Source organism: Felis catus, chromosome E2, assembly GCF_018350175.1.
Source record: "Felis catus isolate Fca126 chromosome E2, F.catus_Fca126_mat1.0, whole genome shotgun sequence".
In the NCBI taxonomy this organism is placed as follows: domain Eukaryota; kingdom Metazoa; phylum Chordata; class Mammalia; order Carnivora; family Felidae; genus Felis; species Felis catus.
In genome coordinates, this window is record NC_058382.1 from 16,573,404 (window position 1) to 16,599,482 (window position 26,079).

Below are 26,079 nucleotides of genomic sequence, written 5' to 3' on the forward strand. Positions count from 1 at the left end.
GAAATAAAAAGCATCTATATTGGGAAAGAAATAAAACTCTCTATTTACACATGACATGATTTTTTTAAATATAGAAAATCTTAAGGAATCCATATACAGAAAAACCATGAGAACTAATAAAGGAGCTTAGAAAAGTTTTAGGATACAAAGGACGCCTGGGTGGCTCAGCTGGTTAAGCATTCGACTCCTGATTTCGGCTCACGTCATGATATCACAGTTGCGAGATTGAGGGTCAGGCTCTATGCTGGTTGCTGAGCCTGTTTAAGATTCTCTCTTTCCCTTAGGGGCGCCTGGGTGGCTCAGTCGGTTAAGCATCCGCCTTCAGCTGGGTCATGATCTCGCGGTTTGTGAGTTCAGGTCCCACGTGGGGCTCTGTGCTGACAGCTCAGAGCCTGGAGCCTGCTTCAGATTCTATGTCTCCCTCTCTCTCTGCCCCTCCCCCACTCATGTTCTGTCTCTCTCTGTCTCTCAATAATAAATAAACGTTAAAAAATTAAAAAAAAATAATTCACTCTTTCCGTCTTCCTCTGCCCCTCCCCTGCCCCTGGGGTAAAAAAAAGGTTTTGGATACAAGATCAATAGATAAAAATCAAGTGTATATTTATAAACTTGCAATGAAGAATCCAAAAATGAAATTAAGAAAATAGTTCCATTCACAATAGCATCAAAAAGCGTAAAATGTTTAGGAATAAATTTAATTGGTGAAGTGTAAATCTCATAGTCTGAAAACCATAAAACAGGTATTCAAACAAAAACTTGTACATGAAAGTTCAGAGCAGCATATTTATAATAGTCAAAAGGTGGAAACAGCCCAAATGTCCATTAACAGATGAATGGGTAAACAAAATGTGATCTAGGTCATACAATGGAATATTATTCAGCCACAGAAAGGAATGAAATACTGATACATGCTACAACTTGGATGACCCTTGAAAGCATTATGCTAAATGAAAGACACTAGTCATAGTAAGTTCACATATTATAAGATTCCATTCATATGAAAGTCCAGAATAGAGAAATCTACAGAGACAAAAAGTAGATTAGTGGTTACTTAGGACTGAGAGAGAGGAGGAGGGAGAATGAGGACTTGGATTTTGGTTTGGGCCAGGATTTCTGCAGACTCCCTCTGACCTTTCTTCAGGAAGAAAATGGAATTCTTAGTCCATTTGAAAGCTCTGAGGAAAACCTGACCTCTCACGATTCCTTCCCTCTAGCTCTGCTTTCTCAAGACTGTGCTTCACCAGGAGAGGAATCTAGAAGACTGATTGAGTCTTAGAATTTTAAGTCATGGCCCATGTGAGTTGGAATTGCCTCTTTCCAAAAATTATAACCATTTATATCACATCATATGAGCATTTTTATTTCTTATCCTTAAACTGCATGCTTAAGTCACTATTCAGTATGGTAAGTGATAGCTGGGAAACAGTCCACTGCCTTCCCTAGGTGTCCCTCTTCTGTCCAACATGGCATTCAGCACCTCCTGCATCCTAATACTTTTACAGAGCACTGAAGGAGGAGAAATATTTTGCCTTAAAGGAAATAGTAGAGACTTTCTTTTCAAATCCATGGCTTGATAAAGTGGAATTGAGTGGCTAAACGGGATACACTACATGAAAGCTTTTATTTACTCTGTAGAATGGGATATATCAATTATTAAAGGTGAAAGTTGGTAATGGTTGGTATTCATTTTAGTATGTGACACTTTATCATGGCTTTTAAATAGAGGGTATGATGGAAGGTTAATAAGTTCAGAGAGATCAGGGATCTTGCCAGGAAATCAATGAGAGATTAATATTAATAAGACATGTGCTGATTGTCACTACTTAGCCTAGAGCCCAGAGATTTTATACATTCCCACAGAAAATGGTATTCTCCACAGAAAATGATACTCAGTTAGGGAGTGTATCTCTTCCAAGAATCCTTTCAATTTCAGCTAATAGAAAATTCAACTAAAAATAGCCTAAGGAGGAAGGGAAACTTTTGGCACATAATAAATCTGTAGTTAGTCATTTAAGCCTGGTGTGGCGTCCCTGTGGTATCAACAAAGAACTCATGAGTCTGGCTGTCATCCTGTTGTCTGCTATTTGTCACGGAAAGGTCATAAGGATGTTGTGACTGAACAACAGGAGATTTTAAGAACATATAGGCATTCAGCTTCCATGTCATTTCCCCCCATCCCCCATACTGCAGGCAGCCAACTTCAGTTTTTTGCTCAGTGAGTGTCCCACTTCCTACAGTGCCCTTTTTCATTTGTGTCCCTTCTACCTAAAAGATTTCTTTTAATTTCACCATTGGTGCTTGGGTTTGTTGTTTCAGCAGTTGATGATGTTCAGGGATATAGCTGTAGACTTCTCTCAAGAGGAGTGGGAGTGCCTGGACTTGGAACAGAGACATTTGTACAGAGATGTGATGTTGGAGAACTACAGCAACATGATCTCACTGGGTAAGATTCACAAACTGACCCCAGAACTTTCTGCTTTCTACATTGTGAATTTTTAAATTGTCTTTCAAGTGTCTAGTGGAATGTCTGACTTCTTTCTGGAAAAATGGCTTACACTTTGTAAATTTGGTTCTAGTGATCCTCAGTGGGAACATCCACCCTCTCCATCCTTTGGAAATACTTTATGCTTTTTTCTTGCTCTTCCTATAAGTGTTTTTCTTCCTTCATAACTAAGGGACTAGATGCAAACTTTGAAACCTCTACCATTTGGTCATTTCTTGTTTCTTATCTCTAATCAGGACTTTGCATTTATCAGCCAGATGTATTCTCTTTACTGGAGAAGGGAAAAGAGCCCTGGATATTTTTGCAGGATGAGACAAGAGGACATTGCCCAGGTGAGTGATGGGTGAGCCAGCACGGGAACACCATCATTGCAGCTAAGAGCCCAGATGTTTATTGAGGCAGCACCATCTCTGAAATATTGGTCTCAGGTTTCTTCCTCAGGGAATAAAAACCCATGGACAAAAGCCTGAGACCTAGAGCCAAAAGTAACCTTTTCAGCATGAATTTCCAAATGACCCTTCTCTTCACCTCCAAATTCCACTCCCAATTCAGTCCTCTTCATTTTCTTTTCCTCATATTATAAAAAGGTGTCATTCTTTTTCTCCAGTAGTCAATTTATTAATGCTTTAATTGAGTTTCTTTCTCTCTTTTTTTTTCATTTAGATATTTGTAAATGTCTTCATTTAGATATTTGTAAATTTCTAAAAAAAAATTTTTTTTAATTTTCCCTACTCAATCTTGTATTTTTCCTACTCTGCCTAAATTCTCCTTGGTTCTGTATTTCTTGCACTCATTAATTCATTCTTTTAACTAACATCTATTAATTTTCCAATTTCATTTTAGGATAAGAAGGGTTAACAAAGAGTATATAATCTATTAAGAAATTTGTATTTTTTTTTGACTGGAATATGTCCATAAATTTAAGCAAAATAGGCTCTAAATTAAGAGAAGATGTAATAGGCTGCTTAGTTGAAAATCAGGAATGTAGGGGAAAATGGCTTCTGGCTATAGTGAATAGGAAGTGGCAGAAGAGAGGTTAAGGCTAATGGAGGACAACAAAGAGAATGCAATGTCATAAAAGTCCTAGCAGTCGAGAGGAAGCAAGGGGTATATTTGGCAAGTTGAGGTTAATTAATGAATTTTCTATTATGAGCAAGACTCAGATTGAAATAACATACTCTTGGAGCTTCTTTTTTGTTTGAAATACCGAGGAAAGAAAATAAATTTTATTTCCTTACTGGACTCATGTTTGTAAATTCCAGAAACTATATTTTGTGTTTTAAAATTGTTCTTTTTCTGAACTATTGATACTGCAACAACTTGAATGAATCTCAAGGACATTGTGCTGAATGAAAAATGCCAACTCCAAAGGTCACATGCCAAATGAATCCATTTATAGAACGTTCTGGAAATCACTAAATTATAACCATTGAAAACATATTAGTGGTTGCTAGTGGTTAGGGATGAGCATGGGAGAGTGATGGTGGTGATTATGGCTATAAAGAGGGAGCACAATCGGTGTAGTAATGGTCTTGGTCTGTGTCTTGATTGTGGTGGTGTTTACAGGAATCCACGTATGTGATGAAATGATATAACTATACATATGCGTTGTGCCAATATCAGTTTCATGGTTTTGATATTGTGCTTTATGTAAGATGTATTCGTTGGACAAAACTGGGTAAGGGGTACTCTTGCAACTTCTTATGAACTTATAATTACAGTTGACCCTTAAACAAGTCAGGGTGTTTCGGGGCACCGACCCTTGCACTGTCAAAAATTCATGTATAAATTTTGACTTTCCAAAAACTTAACTACTAGCAGCTCACTGTTGACTGGAAGTCTTACCAATAGCATAAATTAACACATACTTTATATGTTACATGTGTAATATAACGTTTCCTTAAAGTAAGCTAGAGAAAAGAATATGTTATTAAGAAAATCATATGCAAGGGGGCGCCTGGGTGGCGCAGTCGGTTAAGCGTCTGACTTCAGACAGGTCACAATCTCGCGGTCCGTGAGTTCGAGCCCCGCGTCAGGCTCTGGGCTGATGGCTCAGAGCCTGGAGCCTGTTTCTGATTCTGTGTCTCCCTCTCTCTCTGCCCCTCCCCTGTTCATGCTCTGTCTCTCTCTGTCCCAAAAATAAATAAACGTTGAAAAAAAAATTTTTTTTTTAAAAATAAAATCATATGCAAGAAAAGTTAATTTACAGTACTGGAAAAAAATCTACATATAAGTGGATCCATGCAGTTTAAACCTGCATTGTTCAAGGGTCAACCATATTTCAAAATAAAAGCTTTTGTAACATATTCTGGTCCCTAAGATCTATGCAATTTTATTTTATATTTTTATTTCCTAAACACTGTTATGTGCTTTTAAAATTCTGGTTAAATTATAAAATTTTCCATACTATAAATGTAAAATTTTCACATACTATAAATGTACTATTATATATTAAGGTTATTCTGTATTTCTTGTTACTAAAGTTATAATTCTTAGTACACATCAATTTTTCATGGGTTTTTTTCCACATTGGATGATGGTTGTGTCTCAGATATGAAATTCCTTGGCCAAAGGATTTAAAGTTAGAATACAATGTGCCCAATTAATTTAAGATAGTTAATTGATTTGTCATTGGAAAAGTTACTTTAAATCATAGAAAATTATGTGACTACCTTAAACTATATTTATTTACAACCCATAACCATTTTACCCGTGTTTCATTATAGGGCCAGGGCATGCTCTCCCTAATTGGAGTTCTGCCTATTCTTATATTAACCACACTAGTAATTCATTCTCCTAATTTTTTGGTTTCTGTTTTGAATAAGAATTTAGTTAATCTTACTGTGGAATCTTTTCCCCCCAGTCTTTATAATTGACTCCAAACTACTAAAATAAAATTTGTAGCCTTCTTAAATGAGTTTTTTTTAGAGTATTCACTTAGTTTTCATAAAAAACAACCTTTCTTTCATATTTCTTTATATAATGATACTAACATATACAAGTTAAAATGTCAAAAACAGTTGGTATAAACAGGTTTGGAAACAAATAGCAGATTCATGATAAACACATGGGTATCTGGGAGGTAGCTATGACTTGAATGTATTTGTATATTGTGGAAATTAATACTTATGTTTTCAGAAGGATCAGAGGGCATTGGTTCACATGAAGGTCAGGGATGGTATCAGTTTCAACGTAGTCTCACTACAAATGAGCTATTTTTATTTTTTTTAATGTTTATTTATTTTTGAGAGAGGCAGAGTGCAAGCAGGGGGAGGGGCAGAGAGAGAGGGAGACACAGAATCTGAAGCAGGCTTCAGGCTCTGAGCTGTTGGCACAGAGCCCAATGTGGGACTCAAACTCACTAACTGTGAGATCATGACCTAAGCCACAGATGGATGCTCAACTGACTGAGCCACTCTGGTGCCCCCAAGTGATTTATTTTTAAGTAGAGACTTCTAATAATTTAATAGTTTAAAGGCTATTGATTTCTAGGGAGGATGGATATTTCTTGTTTACTGAATTACTGGTTGTATTTATTTGATAAATGTCTGCTGTGTGCTTGATCTATCCTTACCATTTGTTGGCTTAATATTTGTATTTTTGGTGTGAGTGGGCATTCACATAAAAGAAACACTAATACACTAATACCTAGTTAGGGTGGCCAGAAGAATATTTATCTTTATTTTCTTTAAGACTAGTTTTATTTTGGTCCTAAAATTTTTGCTTTACAACTTAAGATAAAACTGAAAAGTAATAAGCTGCATATATTTGAAATCTGCAGTTTGGTCTGTTCTGACATTATGCTATATACATGAAATAATCACCATAATCAAGAAAAATATACTTCAGTTATTGCCAGATTTTCCTTGTGCCCCTTTGCCATTCGTTCCCCTTTCTACTCCCATCTTTGAGAGATCACTACCTGCTTTTTGTAACTCTAGATTAGTGTATATGCTCTAGAGTGTTACATAAATTGTTATACAATGTGTACTTTTTTCCTTTTTGCTAGCCTTGTGTCTTTTGCTAGCATGATTTTGAAATTCATCTGTGTGGTTGCATGTATCAATAGCTTATTTGTTATTTCTCTGTAGTGTTCCATGTATGGCTATACTTTATTCATTCATTCACCTGTTCATGGAATTTGTTCTGAAAATTCTCAGCCATTATCTTTTCAAATATTGCTGCTTCTCCCATTCTTCCTCTCTTCTCCCTTTAAGCTTCCATTTACATTTACATTTCATCTTCTAACTGAATCTGTCATAATGCTTCTGTTAGGACTTTTCCAACCTTTTTCTCTTGGAGTTTTTCTTTTGACTTGTATTGGTTTCTTTTTTTTTTTTTTTTTTTTTTTTTTTACTTGTATTGGTTTCTTGTTCTCTGCTAAAATGATTAATTTTGTTTTTAGCTTTTTGAGCATAGTTACTTTTAAACCCTGTCTCATAACTCCAATATCTAGAGTGCTTTTAGGTGTATTGTTTCTGTGGTCTGTTTACATTCATATTGTCTGGTTATTTATTTAATTTGGTGCCAGACAGTGTTTTCAAAATGGTAAAACTAATGCCCAGGATACCTTCCTTTATAGAGGATTTCTATTTGCTTCTCTCAAGTACCTGGAGGCATTAACATTTTGGTTGATACATAGTTCCTGTGTAGGTCTCCCTCTGTTTTACTCAAGTTTCTTATTTCTAGCCTTTCAGTTATAACAGCATGAGGAATGCAGACAGACCCTGGATACTAATCTCTGCCACCTTAGCCCTGAGATGTCATAAATTCTATCAGTCTCGAAGCCAAATGCTAGTGCCAGTACAATCTGAATAGTAAAACTTGGCTGAGCCTTTTCAGTATATCAAATAATGTCATAATATTTTCTTATTTTGTTCATCTAAAATATTTTACCAGTAAGTTTGACAACACATAGAGATTTGGTTAGAGATGTTTGTTTTCTTGTATAAGTTTTAAAGTTTTTTTTTGCCATTGATGTCTTTAATTTACTGGTAGTTTTTGTTTGTATATAGTATAAAGAAGAGTTATAATTTTTTCCCCACACAGTTATAGTGAAGCACCACTTGTGGAATAATCGTATTCCTTCTGTCATAACCTTAAGTTTCTGTGTTGTCTCTGAGTCCTTGATTGTCTTCCACTGGGTTATATGTAGAGATACTATTTGACCAGAAATATGTAAAAATTCTTGACACGGCTGAGAACCTACTCATGGATGTTTTTTTTTTCTTTTTAATATAAATTAGAAGTGATTCTAATAGGCCCTATCTTATTTTTTCCAGCTATGTTCACTTGTTTAGTTCAGGCTCAGGATAAGCAGCAAGTTAGGTTTCACCAAGAAGAGATGTATAAAGAGTCATAATTAAGGAACTGGAATGTAAATGGAAGTGAGAAAAATCGGAGGGTGATACAGAGTAAAAATGTAGTAGGATCATTATTTCTAACTTTCATGTTTGTGCTGTGTTTGGGGTGTCCCATACCTTGTTTATTAAATTACGAATATGCAGATCGTGACCTGCTTAATGAGGAGGCACAAGCCACCCACACAGGGTTGGCAGGTAGCTCCCTCAGCATCCAAGCTTCTACTTTGGAGAAGTGAAAATGCTGGAGTCATTGTGATTGAAGGCACAGGTTTAATACAATTACACAAGGGAAGTTAAATCACAAGATTTATTACTTATGAATTGTAGAAATTGGGGCAGGGGCACACAGTGCGCTGTGGGAAGGACGGTCCTCCATCCCAGGTCATGAGCAAGTGGGAGATAAGAAAGCAGAGTAGCAAGCACCTTACTTAGAAGGTAGTTGGGGTTGAGGTCACTAACTTTTTGTGGGCTCAACGCTATGTGGCTATTTTTAAAGTGACTGGGAAAAGCAGGAACTCATGGTGGGAATCCTAAGCTCAGATCTTTATCTAAATGCTGAGGTTCTGGGTGTGGGCAGGGTTGTCATACTGTAAGATGCCTAGGCAGCATCTCAAAGTAACTTTTCTCATCACATTCTATTATGTGAGGAATTTATTTTAATGTCTTTGATTTATTATCATTTGATATTTCATTTATCTTAAATGCCTTGCCTGTAATAATTAGCACAGTAATAATAATCATTTTCTAGTAGTTGTTTATGTGTGAGATACTGTTAAACCATTTCCAGTCCCCTCCGTTTTTCTTCTCTAATCGTTAATCATCATCGTCATCATCATCATCATCATCATCATCATCATCATGTACTACTTGTGTGGTGCTTTTTCTGTGTTAGGCACTTTATAAAAATAGTATGTTTTCCCAACCCTCTCAATAAATCTCTTTAAAAAATATATTAATGTCCCTATTTATCATATGGAAAAATAAGAGCTCAGTGAAGCTCAGTAATTTTCTCATAACCTAAAGATGGTGTTAGTGAACAGAACTGAGCCTGAAACTGTGGTCTGTCCTTTTTCCACTACAATACACTACTACTTACACATGTAACTGAACTGCCTCTCAACTTCTTCAGTCACTGCTAGAGTGCTTGCTCAGTTCTCACCTCTGTCCTCCCAAGAAAAATTTGTAGCATAACCACATGACAATTTCATCAAATCCTAGCACATATCAAAAATGAGTCACACAGGGGTCCTACTTATTCTTAGCTCATGCCAGACTCCTTGCCCTTGACAAAACTTCTCAAAGTATTTTCCTTTTTGAACTATTACCCATAATTATGTCCTTTAACCTAAATGCAACATACCTGTGTTACTGAGTTCCTGCTCTTCTGTTAACTCTAGACCAGACAACTTCCCACATATAAGACTGATACTCTTATTTCCCAACATTACTGTTTTTAAGCTCGGAATTATGTAAGATATTCATTGTAGTATCTTGCATAGTATTTGAAATTTGTAAATATTTTGTGAAATATTTTCAGTGGCCTTGGATAGAAGGGAAAGGAAGAGAAGACCTGTTGGAAGGGCCTGAAAGCATAAAGCAGAATGGTTGAGCAATACTATAAACTCAAGAATAAAGAAAAGAAAAGCACCTTAGTTGAAGTCATGTGACTAAAAGATGGCTTGGTTTTATACAGTGGAGGAAATGAGCAGGGTGAAGTCTTTAAGTGTGCAAAGGCAAATTGAAGCATAATTAAGTAGCTGTAATTACATTTCTGCATATTTGTCTTTGAGTTAGTTTAGATATGCTCTTGTTTCATCCTATTTGTACAGAAAGTAATATGGAAGCAGGATATTCAGTAAACATGGAAGGGATTAGACAGTGAGATGTGTTATGTTGTTCTCACATGACTAAATGATCCCAGTTGTGCTTCCTGGTACCTGGTTTTTGTAATATTATCCTTTATTCCATCCTAAATTCCCCCTATTCAACTTTTTTTGTTTGTTTTATAGTGTATTTTTTACAGAATTATTTTTTTAATGCCTGACATATGCTGAGGGTTGATTTATCATACTGAGTGAAACAGTTTTATCTTTACATTGGCTTTCCATGATTGGGTGGTACCTGAATAATTATTTTCTTAAATTGAATTGCTCAGGTGAATTTGACCAAAACAAAGGTTTTGGTTTTGTTTTTGTTTTTTTCCCTTGAGAGAGAGAGTAGGGGAAGGACAGAGGGGGAGAGAATCTTAAGCAGGTTCCAGCCCCATCATGGAGCCCAATGCAGGACTCAGTCTCACAACCATGAGATCATGACCTGAGCTGAAATCAAAAGTTGGACGCTCAACCGAATGAACCACCCAGGTGCCCCTAAAACAAAGCTTTTATATATCGAAACAGCCACCTCAACTTTTATTAGTTCTCTTAAATTTCTATTTATTTTCCACCTTTTTTTCATATCACCCAGAATTTGAGAATTTCTTAAGCCATTCACTTCTTGTGTGCTTTATGTATTTTAAGATTTACTTCTTATATCTACATTGGAGGTTTTATTTCTTTTTGAACAGTAAAACAGTAGGAATTTACCTTCTTATCTTTCAGACATGCCATTCAGATGTCAAACCAAGGAGTTATCACAAAAAAGTGTTACTTTTGAGAGAGAATTATCTCAATTGGAAATCTGTAAAAAACGCAACCTTGAATATTCATGTTTTAGGGCTGATTGGGAAAGCAAAGGTCAGTTTGAAACACAACAGGAAAATCAGGAAGAATGTTTAAAGCAAGTTATACTCACCAATGAAAAAATGTCCACTTGTAACCATCACACAGCTCACAGACTTGATACAGGAAAGAAACTGAATGAATTTAAAGAGTGTGCGAAAGCCTTTTGTTCTGGCTCGGACTGTGATCAACATCAATTAATTCACACTGGTGAGAGATTTTGTGAAGATAAAGAATATGAGAAGACCTTTCTTTCTGATTCAGAACTTACTCAACATCAGACAGTACACTCTGCCAAGAAAACATATGAATGTAAAGAATGTGGGAAGGCTTTTAGTTTGCGTTCAAGTCTTACTGGTCACAGGAGGATTCATACTGGTGAAAAACCTTTTAAATGTAAGGAATGTGGGAAGTCCTTTAGATTTCATTCACAACTTAGTGTTCATAAGCGTATTCATACTGGTGAGAAATCTTATGAATGTAAACAATGTGGGAAAGCCTTTAGTTGTGGCTCAGATCTTACACGACATCAGAGAATTCATACCGGTGAAAAACCTTATGAATGTAATGAATGTAGAAAGGCCTTTAGTCAGCGATCACATCTTACTAAACATCAGAGAATTCACACTGGTGAAAAACCTTATGAATGTAAGCAGTGTGGAAAAGCGTTTACTCGTGGTTCACACCTAACTCAACATCAGAGAACTCATACTAGTGAGAAATCTCATGAATGTAAGGAATGTGGAAAAGCCTTTATTCGTGGTTCAAATCTTGCTCAACATCAGAATGTTCATGTTGGTAGGAAACCCTATGAATGTGAGAAATGTGGAAAAGCCTATATCTGGAGTTCGCACCTTGCTAGACATCAACGAATTCATAATGGTAGGAAACCTTATGAATGTAAGCAATGTGGGAAGACATTTATTTGGGCCTCCTATCTTGCTCAACATGAGAAAATTCATAATGAGAGGAAACTCTATGAATGTAAGGAATGTAGAAAGACCTTTCGTCATGGCTCAGAGTTTAATCGGCATCAAAAAATTCATACTGGTGAAAGAAACTATGAATGTAAGCAATGTGGAAAGACCTTTTTTCGTGGTTCAGAACTTAATCGACATCAGAAAATCCACACTGGAAAGAGACCATATGAATGTGAAGAATGTGGAAAAGCCTTTCTCTGGGGTTCACAACTTACTCGACATCAGAGAATACATACTGGTGAGGAACCTTATGTATGTAAAGAATGTGGGAAATCTTTTATCTGGGGTTCACAGCTTACACGACATAAGAAAATTCATACTGATACAGAATCATATGAATGTAAAGAAAGTAGCCAGATCTTTAGTCCCCATCCATATTTTACTGAACAGAAAATTCACAATGGTGAGAATCTCTATCAATGGAAAGACTATAGGAACACCTTTAGTCAGGACTCAGACTTTGCTCAACATCAGGATATTTACACTTTTGAGAAATCCTATGAATGTAAAAATTTTGAGACATTTTCTCCAAGCTCTCATCTTATTTCACTCTTGTGAGGTCTTATAATATAAAAATATAGGAAGTCTTTATTCATAACTCCTTAATTGATGTCAGTTAATTCCTTCTTTTGAGGAACTCACAAGTATAAGTAATATTGGAAGAACATTTGACAGAGCACACAACGCACTAAATAGCAGAGAATTCATAATGCAATCTATATTAATATAGGAAAGCATTTACTGATTGGTTTTCCATTTGAAATATTAGGGTAAAACCCTATGAAAAAGATGACACTGTGATTCTCTTGAATCATTCTTAAAAGCATTCTCCACATCATTGATACTATTCTGCATAGAATTTAAATCTAACTCACATAGGGAAACCTTCCATTCCTATTAAATTTTGTTATAGTTCCACAAAATTATACCAAAGGTGAATTTCTGTTAAGTAATTAATCTTGGAAAGCCTTGAGCTGTGTCATGCAGTTTATTTGGCATGTCTTAGTTTCAACACCTTTTATCTTTGTATTTTTTGGAAAGTAACTTGAATCTGTGTTTCCTTATTTGATTACAAGGGTTAAATGAGCTTGATGACTTCAATGACTTAATAACCATCATTAATATTAGTGTTAGACAACTATGAGAGGAAGACCTTAACAATATAATGAATGTAGACAAATATGCCATCTATATGTGTGTCTTATTGAACAGCAGGATGCTAATTCTGGAGAAAAACCAGTCAAATGGAAGGGAAGAAAGCTTTGAATCCGTATTAAATTCATTTGCTGCATAAAAAAATTCATACTATAAAGAAAGCCTTATGGTTTTAATGAAAGTGGAGTTGTTGAATGCTCACCAGTGGTTTTTTTTTTTTTTTTTTGGTTTTGTTTTTAAAGGCCTTTAGAAATGATTTGTCCCTAACAGATTTCTAAAGCCAAATGTCATATCCATTTTATCACCACAATGACAATTTATTTTTTTTAAGTTTATTTATTTCGAGAGAGAAAGCATGAGCAAGGTAGGGGCAGAAAGAGAGAGAGAGAGAGAGAGAGAGAGAGAGAGAGACTCTCAAGCAGGCTCCCCACTGTCATCAAGAGCCCAATGTGGGGCTCAATCTCATGAACTGTGCGATCATGACCTGAGCGAAAATCAAGAGTCAGATGCTTAACTGACTAAGCCACCCAGGTGCCCCTGAAATTCAGAAATTAGAAAATAGCCAAATGAATTCTGATCTCTTGGAAATTTAACACTACATTTATAAATTATCAAAGTAATGAGCAAATCAAAAGTGAAATTACAGGCTTATTTAGATGTGAAGGATAACAAAACTCCTATATGTCAAATCCTATGAACATGACCATGGCAGCTCTCGATGGAAATTACTCATGTATATAACAAAGAAAATTGAGGGAAGTTTACTTCTTGTCACCACTGTATTTCCAGCACTTATAACAGTGCCTGTCATATTGTAGAGTCCAAGTATTTGTCAAATTAAATAATGATTACTTAACAAGCTAAAGTAAGAGCTGATGCCCCAATGGGCATTTGAATTGATAGAAATGTGTTTTTTTCTTATATTTTTTTAATGTTTATTTATTTTGAGAGAGTGTGTGTGAGCAGGGGAGGGGCAGAGAGAGTAGGAGAGAGAAAGAATCCCGAGCAGTCTCTGCACTGCCAGAGCAGAGCCTAAGGTGGGGCTTAAACTCACGAACCATGAGATCATGTCCTGAGCCAAGATCAAGAGTCGGATGTTTAACCAACTGAGCCACCCAGGTGCCTCTGAATTGATGGAAAGCTTTATTTAACGAAAATAAAGAAAAATTCATGGAATAAATAACAATACAGAAGGTTTTTTATTTTAAGTCAAAATGTTTCTTGGTAGCAATGCCTTAACATTATCATAAGAAAGGAGAAATGTGGTACATGTTTTAGAGGGTATTTTTAATGGCAATATAAAGAGATATAAAACTTACTAGAAACAAATTTTAAATAGAATATAGTTTTCTAGGAAAATAAATTATTAAATTTCAAGAGTAACTAAAAGGGGCCAAAAAATTTAACAGTTAGAAAAATTTAGAAAAAATAATCTTTATAACTCATGTAGGAGTACAGGCTGCTCCCTGAAGAAACAAAATCCTATGGAAAAATTGCTGGCAGATGCTAAAAGACTAACGTAATTCTGATAACAAAATTAGATGTGGAGTAGCCCTTGAACAACAAATTCCAGAAGAATTTTTCTCATGAACATACATGACAAAAACTAATACAGGGGCACCTGGGTGGCTCAGTCAATTAAGCATCTGTCTTTGGCTCAGGTCATGATCTCACAGTTCAGAAGTTCAAGCCCCACATCAAGCTCTGTGCAGAAAGTGCGATGCCTGTTTGGGATTCTCTTCTCCCTGTCTTTCTGCCTCTCCCCCACTTGTGCTCACTCCCTCTTTCTCTCTAAAAACAAAAACAAAAAACTAATACAATAGTCAAATGATGTTTACCCAGAATGTTTAAACTCTGACCTAGATAGGTGATAATTCTGTAGTTTATGCATAACAGCAAGGTGTATCATTGATGAAGATGTACTTTACCAGTTCAGCACTTAATTTATTCTAAGAGTATTTTCTTGATACCTTTTAGTATTACATAAGTTAAAGAATATTGAGTTTATGTACATGTATGTAGCACATAATTCAGTTCTTAAACAGTATTAGGGAACATACTTCTCTCTGAAATTATTGTCTTCTGTGGAATTTCTCAACTCGTGGGGAAAGTGAAATTTTTTGTTATATTACTTTATTGTAATCAACCAGCCATTTTCATTCATGCTGACTATTTTTGTTAAGGTGATGATTACACTGAGAAATGTAACAGCTTTCTGGACGTCCATATACAGATAACTATGGCCATTCCTTTTTCTTTTGGCCTAGACTTCTGTGTTGAGTTTAGTATCAGTGTGCATATCTGGTGCTCTTGTCTCCTTCATTGTGAATTCCTGGATCTCCTTGAATGCCTGAGGTACGTGTTTCTTGAACCCCTTTCCATTGGTATGTTTGTGAATTTTGATAACGTCTTCTCTAGTCTACCATAGAGATAACAGAAATTCTTTAGTCATTCCCTAACCACCTTTCTTTGCAGGAACCATTCTGCTAGATTCATTTTGGGAAAGAATTTTTTAATCATTAGTATTAGCACAATTGGATGAAATTTATGGAAAAAAAAATCAGTTTCCTCTCTGACAGTGTAAAGTAGGATGAATTCCCAATAAATCCAGATATCTAAATGTAAAAACTAAAAATAAAACAGAAAGAAACTTTACAAATACTACATGGGTGAATTTCTTTATAACCCTGGAATGGAGATATTAAGAAGTATGACTCAAAAATCCAAGTAGAAATAAAGAAAAAAGTAAATAATTTTTATAGGACTCCATGTTAAAGATAAAGGACAATGAAAAATTGGAGATATTTGCAAGTATATCACAGACTAATATCCTTAAAGATTCTAAAATTTGAGATGAGAATGCAAGTTATACTACATTGAGATACCACTTCATCCCTACCAGATGCACAGAAATCCTAAAGGGTATTAATATACTCTATTGTCAAGACTGAAAAAACAAGAACTCTGAAATTGCTGATGAAAATGAAAAAATGTAGTACAGTCCATATAGGAGGGAATTAAGCAATGTCCAGGTGTAGTCTCATGCATTTACCATAAGACCAGCACCCTTATTTCTATCCCAAAGATACACTCATAAAATTACAAAATATGGTATACACTAAGGAATTTTTTAAAAACATGATTTGTAAATGCAGCAAATTGGAAACAACCTAGATGTCCAGCAATAGACTGGGTGAATTAACTATCATATGAATGTACAGTGGAGTATTGTGCATCTGTGTTTTTCTAGGGAGTGATCTTCAGAGTATCTTAAATGAAAAAGAGGTAAGTGCAGAATATGTTTATTATACTAATATTTGTGAAAGAAGAGGGGGATACTATATATACGTGTACTTTAAAAAAGAAATCTCGGGGCGCCTGGGTGGCTCAGTAGATTAAGTGTCCGACTTCAGCTCAGGTCATGATCTCATGGTTCATGAGTTTGAGCCCCACATCAGACTCTGTGCTGACAGCTCAGAGCCTGGAGCCTGCTTCAGATTCTGTGTCTCCCTCTCTCTTTGCCCCTCCCCTGTTCACACTCTGTCTCTGTCTCTCAAAAATAAATAAACATTTAGAAAAAAAAAAAAAGGAATCTCAAGATGAAACAACAGGGGAGGGCAAGGGTGAAAGGTTTATCTTTGGTTATACCTTGTTTTTTGTTTTGACTTTGGATCCATGTAGATATTTTACATATCAGCTTTTATTTTAAAAATTAAGTCAAAAAGGAAAATAAACCTGTATCAAAACCAATGGATTTGGTTCTACATCATGTTCTGGTATAACAACATAAAGAATAATAATTTCAAACGGTGTTAAAATATTTTGATTTACCATTAGGAGAATATCTCAAAGATATTCTGTATCTCAAGCACAAAGAGAAATATAAAGAAATCTAAACTGGCTTTATTAGTCTTTTGTTAGTGGTAATATTGGTATTATTTTTCTACCTAAGGGGTTTATTTTTTTAAGTAGGCTCCATGCCCTATGTGGGGCTTGAACTCATGATCCTGAGATTGAGAGTTGCATGCTCTACCAATTTAGCCAGGCACCCCTACTAAGGGGTTTAAAAACATTAGTGACCTAGAAGCTATGAATTGCCCATGTATCCAGACTGTAGTTTTCAAATTCCATTTTCTATAAAAAGAAAAAGTTCTCCTTAGAGAAATGGCATAAGACAGGTCAACAGTAGAAAATGTATATATAATTATCATAAAATGTCTTATTGTACCTAAAAGCAATAAAGCTATCAAAGACTACAGGATCATCAACCTAAAGGAACTGACCAAAGATAAGATCAGTTAAGCATCAGAAACTATTGCAATGGGTTGAAACTGTGTAGGTAAAACTGCCTAAATTCAAAATGAAAAAAAAGGGGGGGGGGTGCTTTATGGAGTTTGCCAGAGTACTAGCATATTCTGAAATTTTGGTAAGGAACAGAACAGAATTTTGGTAAGGAACCAAATTTCCTTTGGTAAGGAACAGAACCAAGTATTTATCATGATTTTTCTGTACAAGCTGTAATCAAATAGTTGGCAAGAGGAGGTTCAGAAATGACAGACTTAGAAAGTTACATTTGGCATCATTTAATAAAATAATGGAATTGGCAACAATTCATAATAAATGGGTTATTGGGAATTTCAGAAGATAACAATAAGGTTGACAACACTTTAGTTGGCCAGTCTTAACACTAAATTGGAACAACATGGTATTAATATGCCTCGTGTGATGCCATAGGAAGTAGGAAGTACTACCTAAGTTATATTTCCCAACACTGAATCTTAATCTAATTTAACCTCCAGATCTAATTACCAATTTATAGGAAATAAAATAAATTTAAAAACTTGTGAGTGGTATATGAAGGTCACGAATTGGCCAAATCAGAATGTGGAAAATTCTATGGGACAAATTGCCAAGTTTCTTCAGTAAATGAGTGGCATGGTAAGGAGGGAGAAAAATGAACTGCCTTAGTTCAAAAGAGACTTAAAGGTAACTTATCAACCAGATTCAAAGTGTGGAACATTCTTGAGTCCAGACTTGAACAAATAACTGAACAGATATTTTGAGGAAATCATGAAAAATTGAACATGGATTGGGTATTAGATACTAATTAATTTTGTTAATTTGGTTGGATGTGGTAAAGAGACTGCTTATGTCCTGGTGCACATGCCTGGGGCGGGAGGGGGAGGGGAGCCAACCGCGGGCTTGGTAGCATTCTCAGGGGTGCGCTTTGAGAAAGCCCCCTCCCTTGAGCACTGTGGGAAGAAGGTTTATTGCCCCTGCAAAGACAAAAGACCCTGAAGGCGCCAGCCAGAGGCCCTTTGTCAACTGAGCAGAGTGCTATTTCAGAACTGGGTGTCCACATGGAGCAGGATCCTTTAAGACATTGAGTTTTGGATCTCAGTCGAGCACTGGGGAGTCAGGGGAGACTGTAGAGCAGGGCAAATCGGCCACTGAAGTCTGTGCTGCTCTGTGAGGGCAGCATAAACAGTGTGGTTTGGGACACCTGGTAGGAGGAGGAGAGATTGGGGTGTCACCATTTTCCTCCCCATCACTAACACAGTGGGGCTTCAGGGAGCAGCACAGCCACCTCCAGTGGAGGTGGGACCCACTTACACCAAACGCTGCCCTTCCACTGCTTATTTACCAGGGTGAGATTGACACTCACTGAACTAGTTGGTCGGTCCTCCAGACCAGCACAACCACTGTTTCCAAGGCACCAACAGACACTGTCCTGCAGTTTTGTATGTTAGTCTGTTTTTTTTTCTTTTTAAATTATTATTATGATTACTTCTTCTCTTTTCCCTGCATTACCTTTCTACTCTCCTTCCCCCCCACCCCCACCTTAGAATCAGCCTTATAGTTTCTGATTTGATTTTTGGTCAATACTTACATATTTTTCCTTTTTTTTTTTTTTTTTTTTTAAATTTCTGTTCTGGTTGTTTAATCCAGCATTTTTACTGTATCCTTTTTTTTACCTTTTCTGTATCTCCTTTATTTTCCTCTGTCTTTCTGGATTAAGCCCAATAGTTTCTTTGATTCTCTCTGCCTGGTCTTTTTTCCCTCCCCTATCATTTTTCTCTTTGTTTAGGATAAGGTTTCTAACCCCTCCCCCCAACTCCTCCTCTTTTCCAGGGTTACCTCAATGAACAAATCAAAGCACACCTGGTGGACAGTCCAATCCACCACTCTGAGTAGTTAGATAAAGCAGCCAAGACACAATAATAGAGTGCATGTAACACACTCCAAAAACACCTCCTAAAGTGCCAGGCCCTGAACAGTGTATGACCCCCCCCCCTTTTTTTTTAAAGATTAAAAAAAAAATTTTTTTTTAACATTTATTTATTTTTGAGACAGAGAGAGAGCATGAACAGGGGAGGGTCAGAGAAAGAGGGAGACACAGAATCAGAAGCAGGCTGCAGGCTCTGAGCTGTCAGCACAGAGCCCAACATGGGGCTGGAACCCACGGACCGCGAGATCATGACCTGAGCCGAAGTTGGACGCTTAACCGACTGAGCCACCCAGGTGCCCCACTCCTTTTTATTTTTTTTTCAACGTTTTTTTAAATTTATTTTTGGGACAGAGAGAGACAGAGCATGAACGGGGGAGGGGCAGAGAGAGAGGGAGACACAGAATCGGAAACAGGCTCCAGGCTCTGAGCCATCAGCCCAGAGCCCGACGCGGGGCTCGAACTCACGGACCGGGAGATCGTGACCTGGCTGAAGTTGGACGCTTAACCGACTCTGCCACCCAGGCGCCCCCCACTCCTTTTTAATATAGTAGTACTTGCAGGTGCAGGACACATGACAAGCTATTAGAAGATGTAAAGGACAGAAAACTAGCCAAAATGATGCAACAGAAGAATTATCCTCGAAGGGAATCCCAGGAAGAAATGACAGCCAGAGAATTGCTCAGAACAGATATAAACAATATATCTGATCAGGAATTTAGAATAATAGTCCTAAGACAAATAGCTGGGCTTGAAAAATAGCATAGAAGACAGCAGAGAATCTGCAGAGATCAAGGACCTAAGAAATAGTCACATTGAACTAAGAAATGCTGTAAATGAGCTGCAAAATAAGCTAGATGCAATAACAGCAAAGATAGGTGAAATAGAAGATAAAGTATGGAAAATGATGAAGCTGAGAAAAGTAGAGAAAGGAAGTTACGAGATCATGAGGGAACAATTAGAGACCTAAGTGATTCAATGAAATAATATCCATATCATAGGAGTTCCAGAAGGGGGAAGAGAGAAAGGGGAAGAAGATTTATTTGAACAAATTATAGCGAGATGTTCTCTAACCTGGGGTAGGAAACAGGCATCCAAGTCCAGGAGGCACAGAGAACTCCCAGATCAACAAAAATAGGTCAACACCATGACATATCATAGTGAAACTGGCAAAATACAAAGATAAAGAGAAAATTCTGAAAGCAGCTAGGGACAAATGGCCCTTAACATACAAGAGTAGACACATAAGGGTAGTAGCAGATCTGTCCACTGAAATTTGTCAGGGCAGAAGGGAGTGGCAAGAAATATTCAATGTGCTGAATAAGGAAAATATGCAGCCAAGAATCCTATATCCAGCAAGGCTGTCATTTAGAGTAGAAGGAGAGATAAATGTTTTTCCCAGACAAAAACTAAAGGAGTTCATAAACCAGCCCTGCAGGAGATCTTAAGGGGGTGTATGTGAATGGAAAGCAGAAAAGACTACAAAGGACCAGAGACATCACCACAAGCGTGAAACCTACAGATAACACAATGACACTAAATCCTTATCTTTTAATAATCTGAATGTAAATGGACTAAATGCCCCAATCAAAAGACATGGGGTATCAGAATGAATAAAAAGCCAAGATCCATCTATATGCTGCCTACCAGAGACTCATTTTAGACCTGAGGACACCGGCAGATTGAAAGTGAAGGGATAGAGAACCATCTATCATGCTATGGGATGTAAAAAGAAAGCCAGAGTAGCCATACTTCTATCAGACAAACTAGATTTTAACCAAAGACTGTAACAAAAGAAGAAGGTCATTATAATTGAAGGGTCTATCCATCAAGAGGCGCTAACAATTATAAATGTTTATGCCCCAACTTGGAAGCACCCAAATATATGTATCAGTTAATCACGAACATAAATAAATGTATAGATAACAATACTGTGAGTGTAGGGGACTTTAATACTCCACTTACAACAATGGACAGATCATCTAGGCAGAAAATCAGTAAAGAAACAATAGCTCTGAATGACACTTGGAACAGATGGGCTTAACAGATATAGTCAGATCTTTTCATCCAAAAGCAGCAGAATGCACATTCTTCTCGAGTGCACATGGGACATTCTCAAAATGGGTCACAAAACAGACCTCAACAAATATAAAAGGATTGAAATCATGCCATGCACCTATTTTCAAATCACAACGCTATGAAACTTGAAATCAACCACAGAAATAAATTTGGAAAGCCTCTAAATACATGGAGGTTAAAGAATATCCTAAGGAATGAATGGGTCAACCAGGAAATTAAGGAAGAACCTTAAAAGTATATGGAAGCAAATGAAAATGAAAACAACAGTCCAAACCTTTTGGGATGCAGCAAAGGCAGTCCTAAGGTGAAAATACAGCGTGATCCAGGCTTATCTCAAGAAACAAGAAAAATCCCAAATGCAGAATCTAACCTTACAGCTAAAGCAATTAGAAACAGAGCAGGAAAGAAGCCTCAAAACCAGCAGAAGAAAAGAAAGATTAGAGCAGAAATAATATAAAATAATAATTTAAAAAAGAACAGAACAGTTCAGTGAGTCTAAGATCTGTTTTTTTGAAAGGATAAACAAAATTGGTAAACCCTTAGCCAGACTTCTCAAAAAGAAAAAAGAGAACCCAAAGAGATACAATCACAAATGAAAGAGATCGCAACACCACAGAAATACAAACAATTATTATAGAAAACTATGAAAAATTATTTGCCAACAAACTGGATAATCTGGAAGAAATGGACAAATTCCTAGATACCCATCCACTACCAAAACTCAAATGGGAAGAAATAGAAAACCTGAACAGACCCATAAGCAGTGAAGAAACTGAAGCAGTTATTTTAAAATCTCCCAACAAATAAGAGTCTTGGACCAGATGGCTTCCCAAGGGAATTTTATCAGACATTTAAATCAGAAAGAGTTAATTCCTATTCTTCTCAAGCTGTTCCAAAAATAGAATGGAAGGAAGGCTTCCGGACTCATTCTATGAAGCCAGCATCACCTTGATTCCCAAACCAGACAAAGACCCCACTAAAAAGGAAAATTACAGGCCAGTATCTCTGATGAACATGGGTGTGAGAAATCTCAACAAGACACTAGCCAATTGAATTCAACAGTATATTAAAAGAATTATTCACCATGATCAAGTGGGATTCATTCCTGGGTTGCAGGGCTGGTTCAATATCTGCAAATCAATCAACGTGATACATCACATTAATGGAAGAAAAGATAAGAACCATATGATCTTGTCAATAGATGTGGAAAAAGATTTTGACAAAATACAACATCTTTTCTTAATAAAAACCCTCAATAAAGTCGGAATAGAAGGAACATACCTTAACATCATAAAAGCCATATATGAAAGGCCCATAGCTAATATCACCCTCAATCAGGAAAAACTTTCCCCCTGAGATCAGGAACATGACAGGGATGTCCACTGTCACCACTGTTGTTTAACACAGTGTTGGAAGTCCTAGCTTCAGCAATCAGACAACAAAACAAAATAAAAGGCATCCAAGTCGACAAAGAAGAAGTCAAACTTTCACTTTGATACTCTATGTGGAAAACCTGAAAGACTCCCCCCAAAAAACCTGCTAGAGCTGATACGTGAATTCAGCTCTGAGCCTGGAGCCTGCTTTGGATTTTGTGTGTCTCTCTCTCTGCGCCTCCCCCACTCACACTCTGTTGCTCTCTCAAAAATAAATAAACATTAAAAATTAAAAAAAAAATATATATATATATATATATATATTACAAAGAAAGAATTGAAATCATACTGTGTTCTTTGACTGCAAAGGAATTAAACTAGAAATTGTTTAGCAGAAAGATAACATGATACTAAACAATACACTTTAACTCTTGGGTCAAAGAGGAAATCTCAAGGGATGTTTTTTAAAAAGGTTACACGAATGAAAATGAAAATAGAACATAGGAAAACTTGTAGAATACAATTAAATCTGAATTTACAGAAAAATTTATAGTACTAAATGCTCATCAAAAATGGGGTAAAGTTCTCAAAAAAAAAATACCGCTTAAATTCCTTCCATAAGAAACTAGAAAAAGCAAAACAATGCAAAGTGAACAGAAGGAAGGAAATAAATATAAAGAGCTTAAAATCAATGAAATTGTAAACAGAAAAACAATACATAAAAATAAACCAAAATCTCATCTTTTGAAAAGATCAATGAAACTGATAAACTTCTAGCAAGATTGTCATCAGAAATGTAAGAGAATATTAGTAAAAATCCAGCAAACAATGATAGGATAATAAGGGAGCATTATGAGCAATTCTACTCACAGAAACTCAACAACTTAGAAGAAATGGACCATTTCTTATAAACCATGAACTAACTAATGCATCCAAGATTAAATAAATAATATGAATAGTAAAGTACAACTACTTAAGTTAAATTCATAGTTTGTTTCTAATTTTGAAATAGCTTTATTGAGATATAATTTACATTCCACATACTTTACCCTTTTAAAATGTATTATGTAATAATTTTTGGTAGGTTACATTACCAACTTTTTACAAGTTGTAAAATATATACAACATAAGATTGCCATTTTCACCATTTTTAAATGTACAATTCAGCAACATTAGTTATATCACATTGTTGTGCAACTATCACTGCTATCTATTTCTAACCTTTTCGTCACCTCAAACAGAAACTGTAACCATTAGGCAATAACTCCTAATAACTTCTAATCTACTTTCTATGAATATCTATTAATATGCCTATTCTTGACATTTCATATAAGTGGAAACATACAATACTTGTTCTTTTGTGTCTGGCTTATTTTACTTAATGTAATGTTTTCAACACTAATCCATGTTGTAGCATGTGCAAGAATTTCATTTCTTTTTGTGCCTGAATATTATTCCATTGTGCATATATACCACATTTTGTTTATTCTGTTGATGGATACTTGAGTTGTTTCTACATTTTGGCTATTATGTATAATGCTGCAATAAACATTTGTGTACAAGTATCTATTCAAGTCATTGCTTTCAATTCCTTTAATACCTGAGTGAATTGTTGGGTCATATGGAAATTCTATATTTAGCTTTTGAGGAACCACCAAGTTATTTTTATAGGAACCGCACAGTTTCTAGCAATATCTGAGCATCCCAATTGTTCCATATCCTCATCAACAGTTGTTATTTTTTAATTTTTAAAATAGGGATCCTAGGGGGCCCCTAAAAGCCTCCAACTTCAGCTCAGGTCGTGAGATTGAGTTTTGAGTTCATGAGTTCGAGCCCTGCATTGAGCTCTCTGCTGTCAGCACAGAGCCTGCTTTGGATTCTCTGTCTTCCATTCTTTCTGCCCTTTCCCCCCACCCCCTCAAACATAAATAAAAACATTTAAAAATAAATTTAAAATAGGCATCCTAGTAGGTGTTTAGTGTATTTTTCATTTCAGTTATTGTACTTTTAAGTTCCACAACTTCTTTCAGCTTTTTCAGCATATTTAGGACAGTTGATTTTGTTTCTTCATTCATCTGGTGATGGACATTTGGGATGTTGGCCCAGGTGCATATATCCTTATGATTGTTATGTCTTCTTGATGGATTAGCCCTTTTTGATGATAAAGTGTACCTCTTTGTCTCTGGTAATTTTGTCTTAATGCCTGTTTGATCTGATAGTATAGCCACTCCATTTCTGTTATGATTGCAGTTTGCATGGTGTATCTTTTTCTGTCCTTTTGTTTTGAAATTTGATATTTGAATCTAAAATGTATATCCAGTATATAGTTGAATCATATTTTTAAAATTTCTGCCAATCTCCACCTTTGCCTAGGGACCTGTATATACTCTTTCTCACCTCCAGGAAGAAGTAGGCAGCCTCTTATTTTTGCTCACTCAGTCTGTGCTGAGCTGGGAATGGGGGGTTGTGGCATCTATCAGTTGAAACCATTGGTTCTGTTTTCCCAAAGGTGGATAGACTGTGCCAGACCTCTCAGAGCTGTAAGACTAAGTCAAATGCCAAGTCGTTGGATGGCCCTAGCAACACTGGAGTGTTGGACACACAGATCAACTCTTTTCTTCCCCATGGGAAAGCTGAGGGCTGAGGGCTTGCTTTGTGTTGAATAGAGGTAAGGATTAATGGTATCTACCAGCCCAACCCACCATCTCTGTTATCTACCCAGTGGCTAGATTTTACTGGACCTGTCAGAACTCCACAACTGGCAAGACCTAAGTCAGTGTTCTGGGAGCTCCCAGGAAATTTAAGGTACAGAATGTGTAAAATATCCCCTTCCCCACCCCACCCCACCCCCAGGTGAAGCTGGTAGCCAGGAGTCTCTCACTGATCATATGATGTTGTACCATGTGCCTGGACTCTGGCGGAAGGGTGTCCCATATCTCCCTGTGGGTTTTGATGAGTCTGGCTTTGCATTCTCCCTAGGTGCAGAGGCTTTCACTCAGTTTTTGGATTTCTCACAAAGGGAATTTTTCCATGAATTGCTGTATCAGTGTGTTTGTTAGAGGAGAGAGGGCCTAGGACATCCAATTCTACCATCTTGCTGACATCTCATTTACACAGAACCTGCTTTAATTTGTCCACAGGTCATTGAGGCTCTTTTCTTTCAGTCTTTTTCTCTCTGTGCTTCATTTTTCCAAACATATTTTCAAGTTCACTGAATTTTTCCTTCCTCTATGTTTAATCTCCAATAAAATTTTCTTCTCAGATATTTTTCTTTTATAGAAGTTCCATTTGTATCCTCTATATCTGTCCTCATTATGTTGTGGATTTAAAAAAATTCTTAAGCAGAGGCACCTGGGTGGCTTGGTCAGTTAAGCATTTGACTTTGGCTCAGGTCATGTTCTCGTGGTTCATGGGCTTGAGCCCTGCATTGGGCTCTGTGCTGACGGCTCAGAGCCTGGAGCCTGCTTCAGTTCTGTGTCTCCCTCTCTCTACCCCTCCCCCATTTGTGCTCTGTCTCTCTCTCAAAAATAAACATTAAAAAAATTAAAAATTCTTAAACATATTAAGCATAATAGCTTCTTTAGTAATTTTGTACTGATACCATTTCCCCTGCCATTTTATTTGGCCAACCAATTGATTTTTTTCTGGTTTTGTGTCACGTGGTGGGGGGCTTCTTTATACAG

General features: G+C 36.5%; 2 protein-coding genes across 18 annotated transcripts in view; one reads left to right on the forward strand and one right to left on the reverse strand.

The window, feature by feature from the left end:
- LOC102900191 (zinc finger protein 345) overlaps positions 1-26,079 on the reverse strand; it is a 138,547-nt gene that overhangs the window by 45,222 nt on the left and 67,246 nt on the right. The gene's annotated exons all lie outside the window — the stretch shown is intronic.
- The window catches only part of ZNF790 (zinc finger protein 790), a 62,328-nt gene that overhangs the window by 14,373 nt on the left and 21,876 nt on the right, over positions 1-26,079 (forward strand). For 4 of the 17 annotated variants that reach the window (XM_045045462.1, XM_011290061.4, XM_019818737.3 and 1 more), the window contains exons 2-5: positions 1,215-1,296; positions 2,317-2,443; positions 2,740-2,835; positions 10,464-12,919. In XM_045045462.1, coding sequence (XP_044901397.1) covers positions 1,288-1,296; positions 2,317-2,443; positions 2,740-2,835; positions 10,464-12,121 — 1,890 coding nt within the window. In that variant the 5' untranslated portion in view covers positions 1,215-1,287 and the 3' untranslated portion in view covers positions 12,122-12,919. Of the gene's footprint in view, positions 1-1,214; positions 1,297-2,316; positions 2,444-2,739; positions 2,836-4,071; positions 4,182-10,463; positions 12,920-14,985; positions 15,374-15,968; positions 16,188-18,850; positions 19,042-19,072; positions 19,131-26,079 lie in introns of those variants that run through there. The other 13 variants (XM_045045465.1, XM_003997835.6, XM_045045464.1 and 10 more) reach the window with 10 other exon arrangements.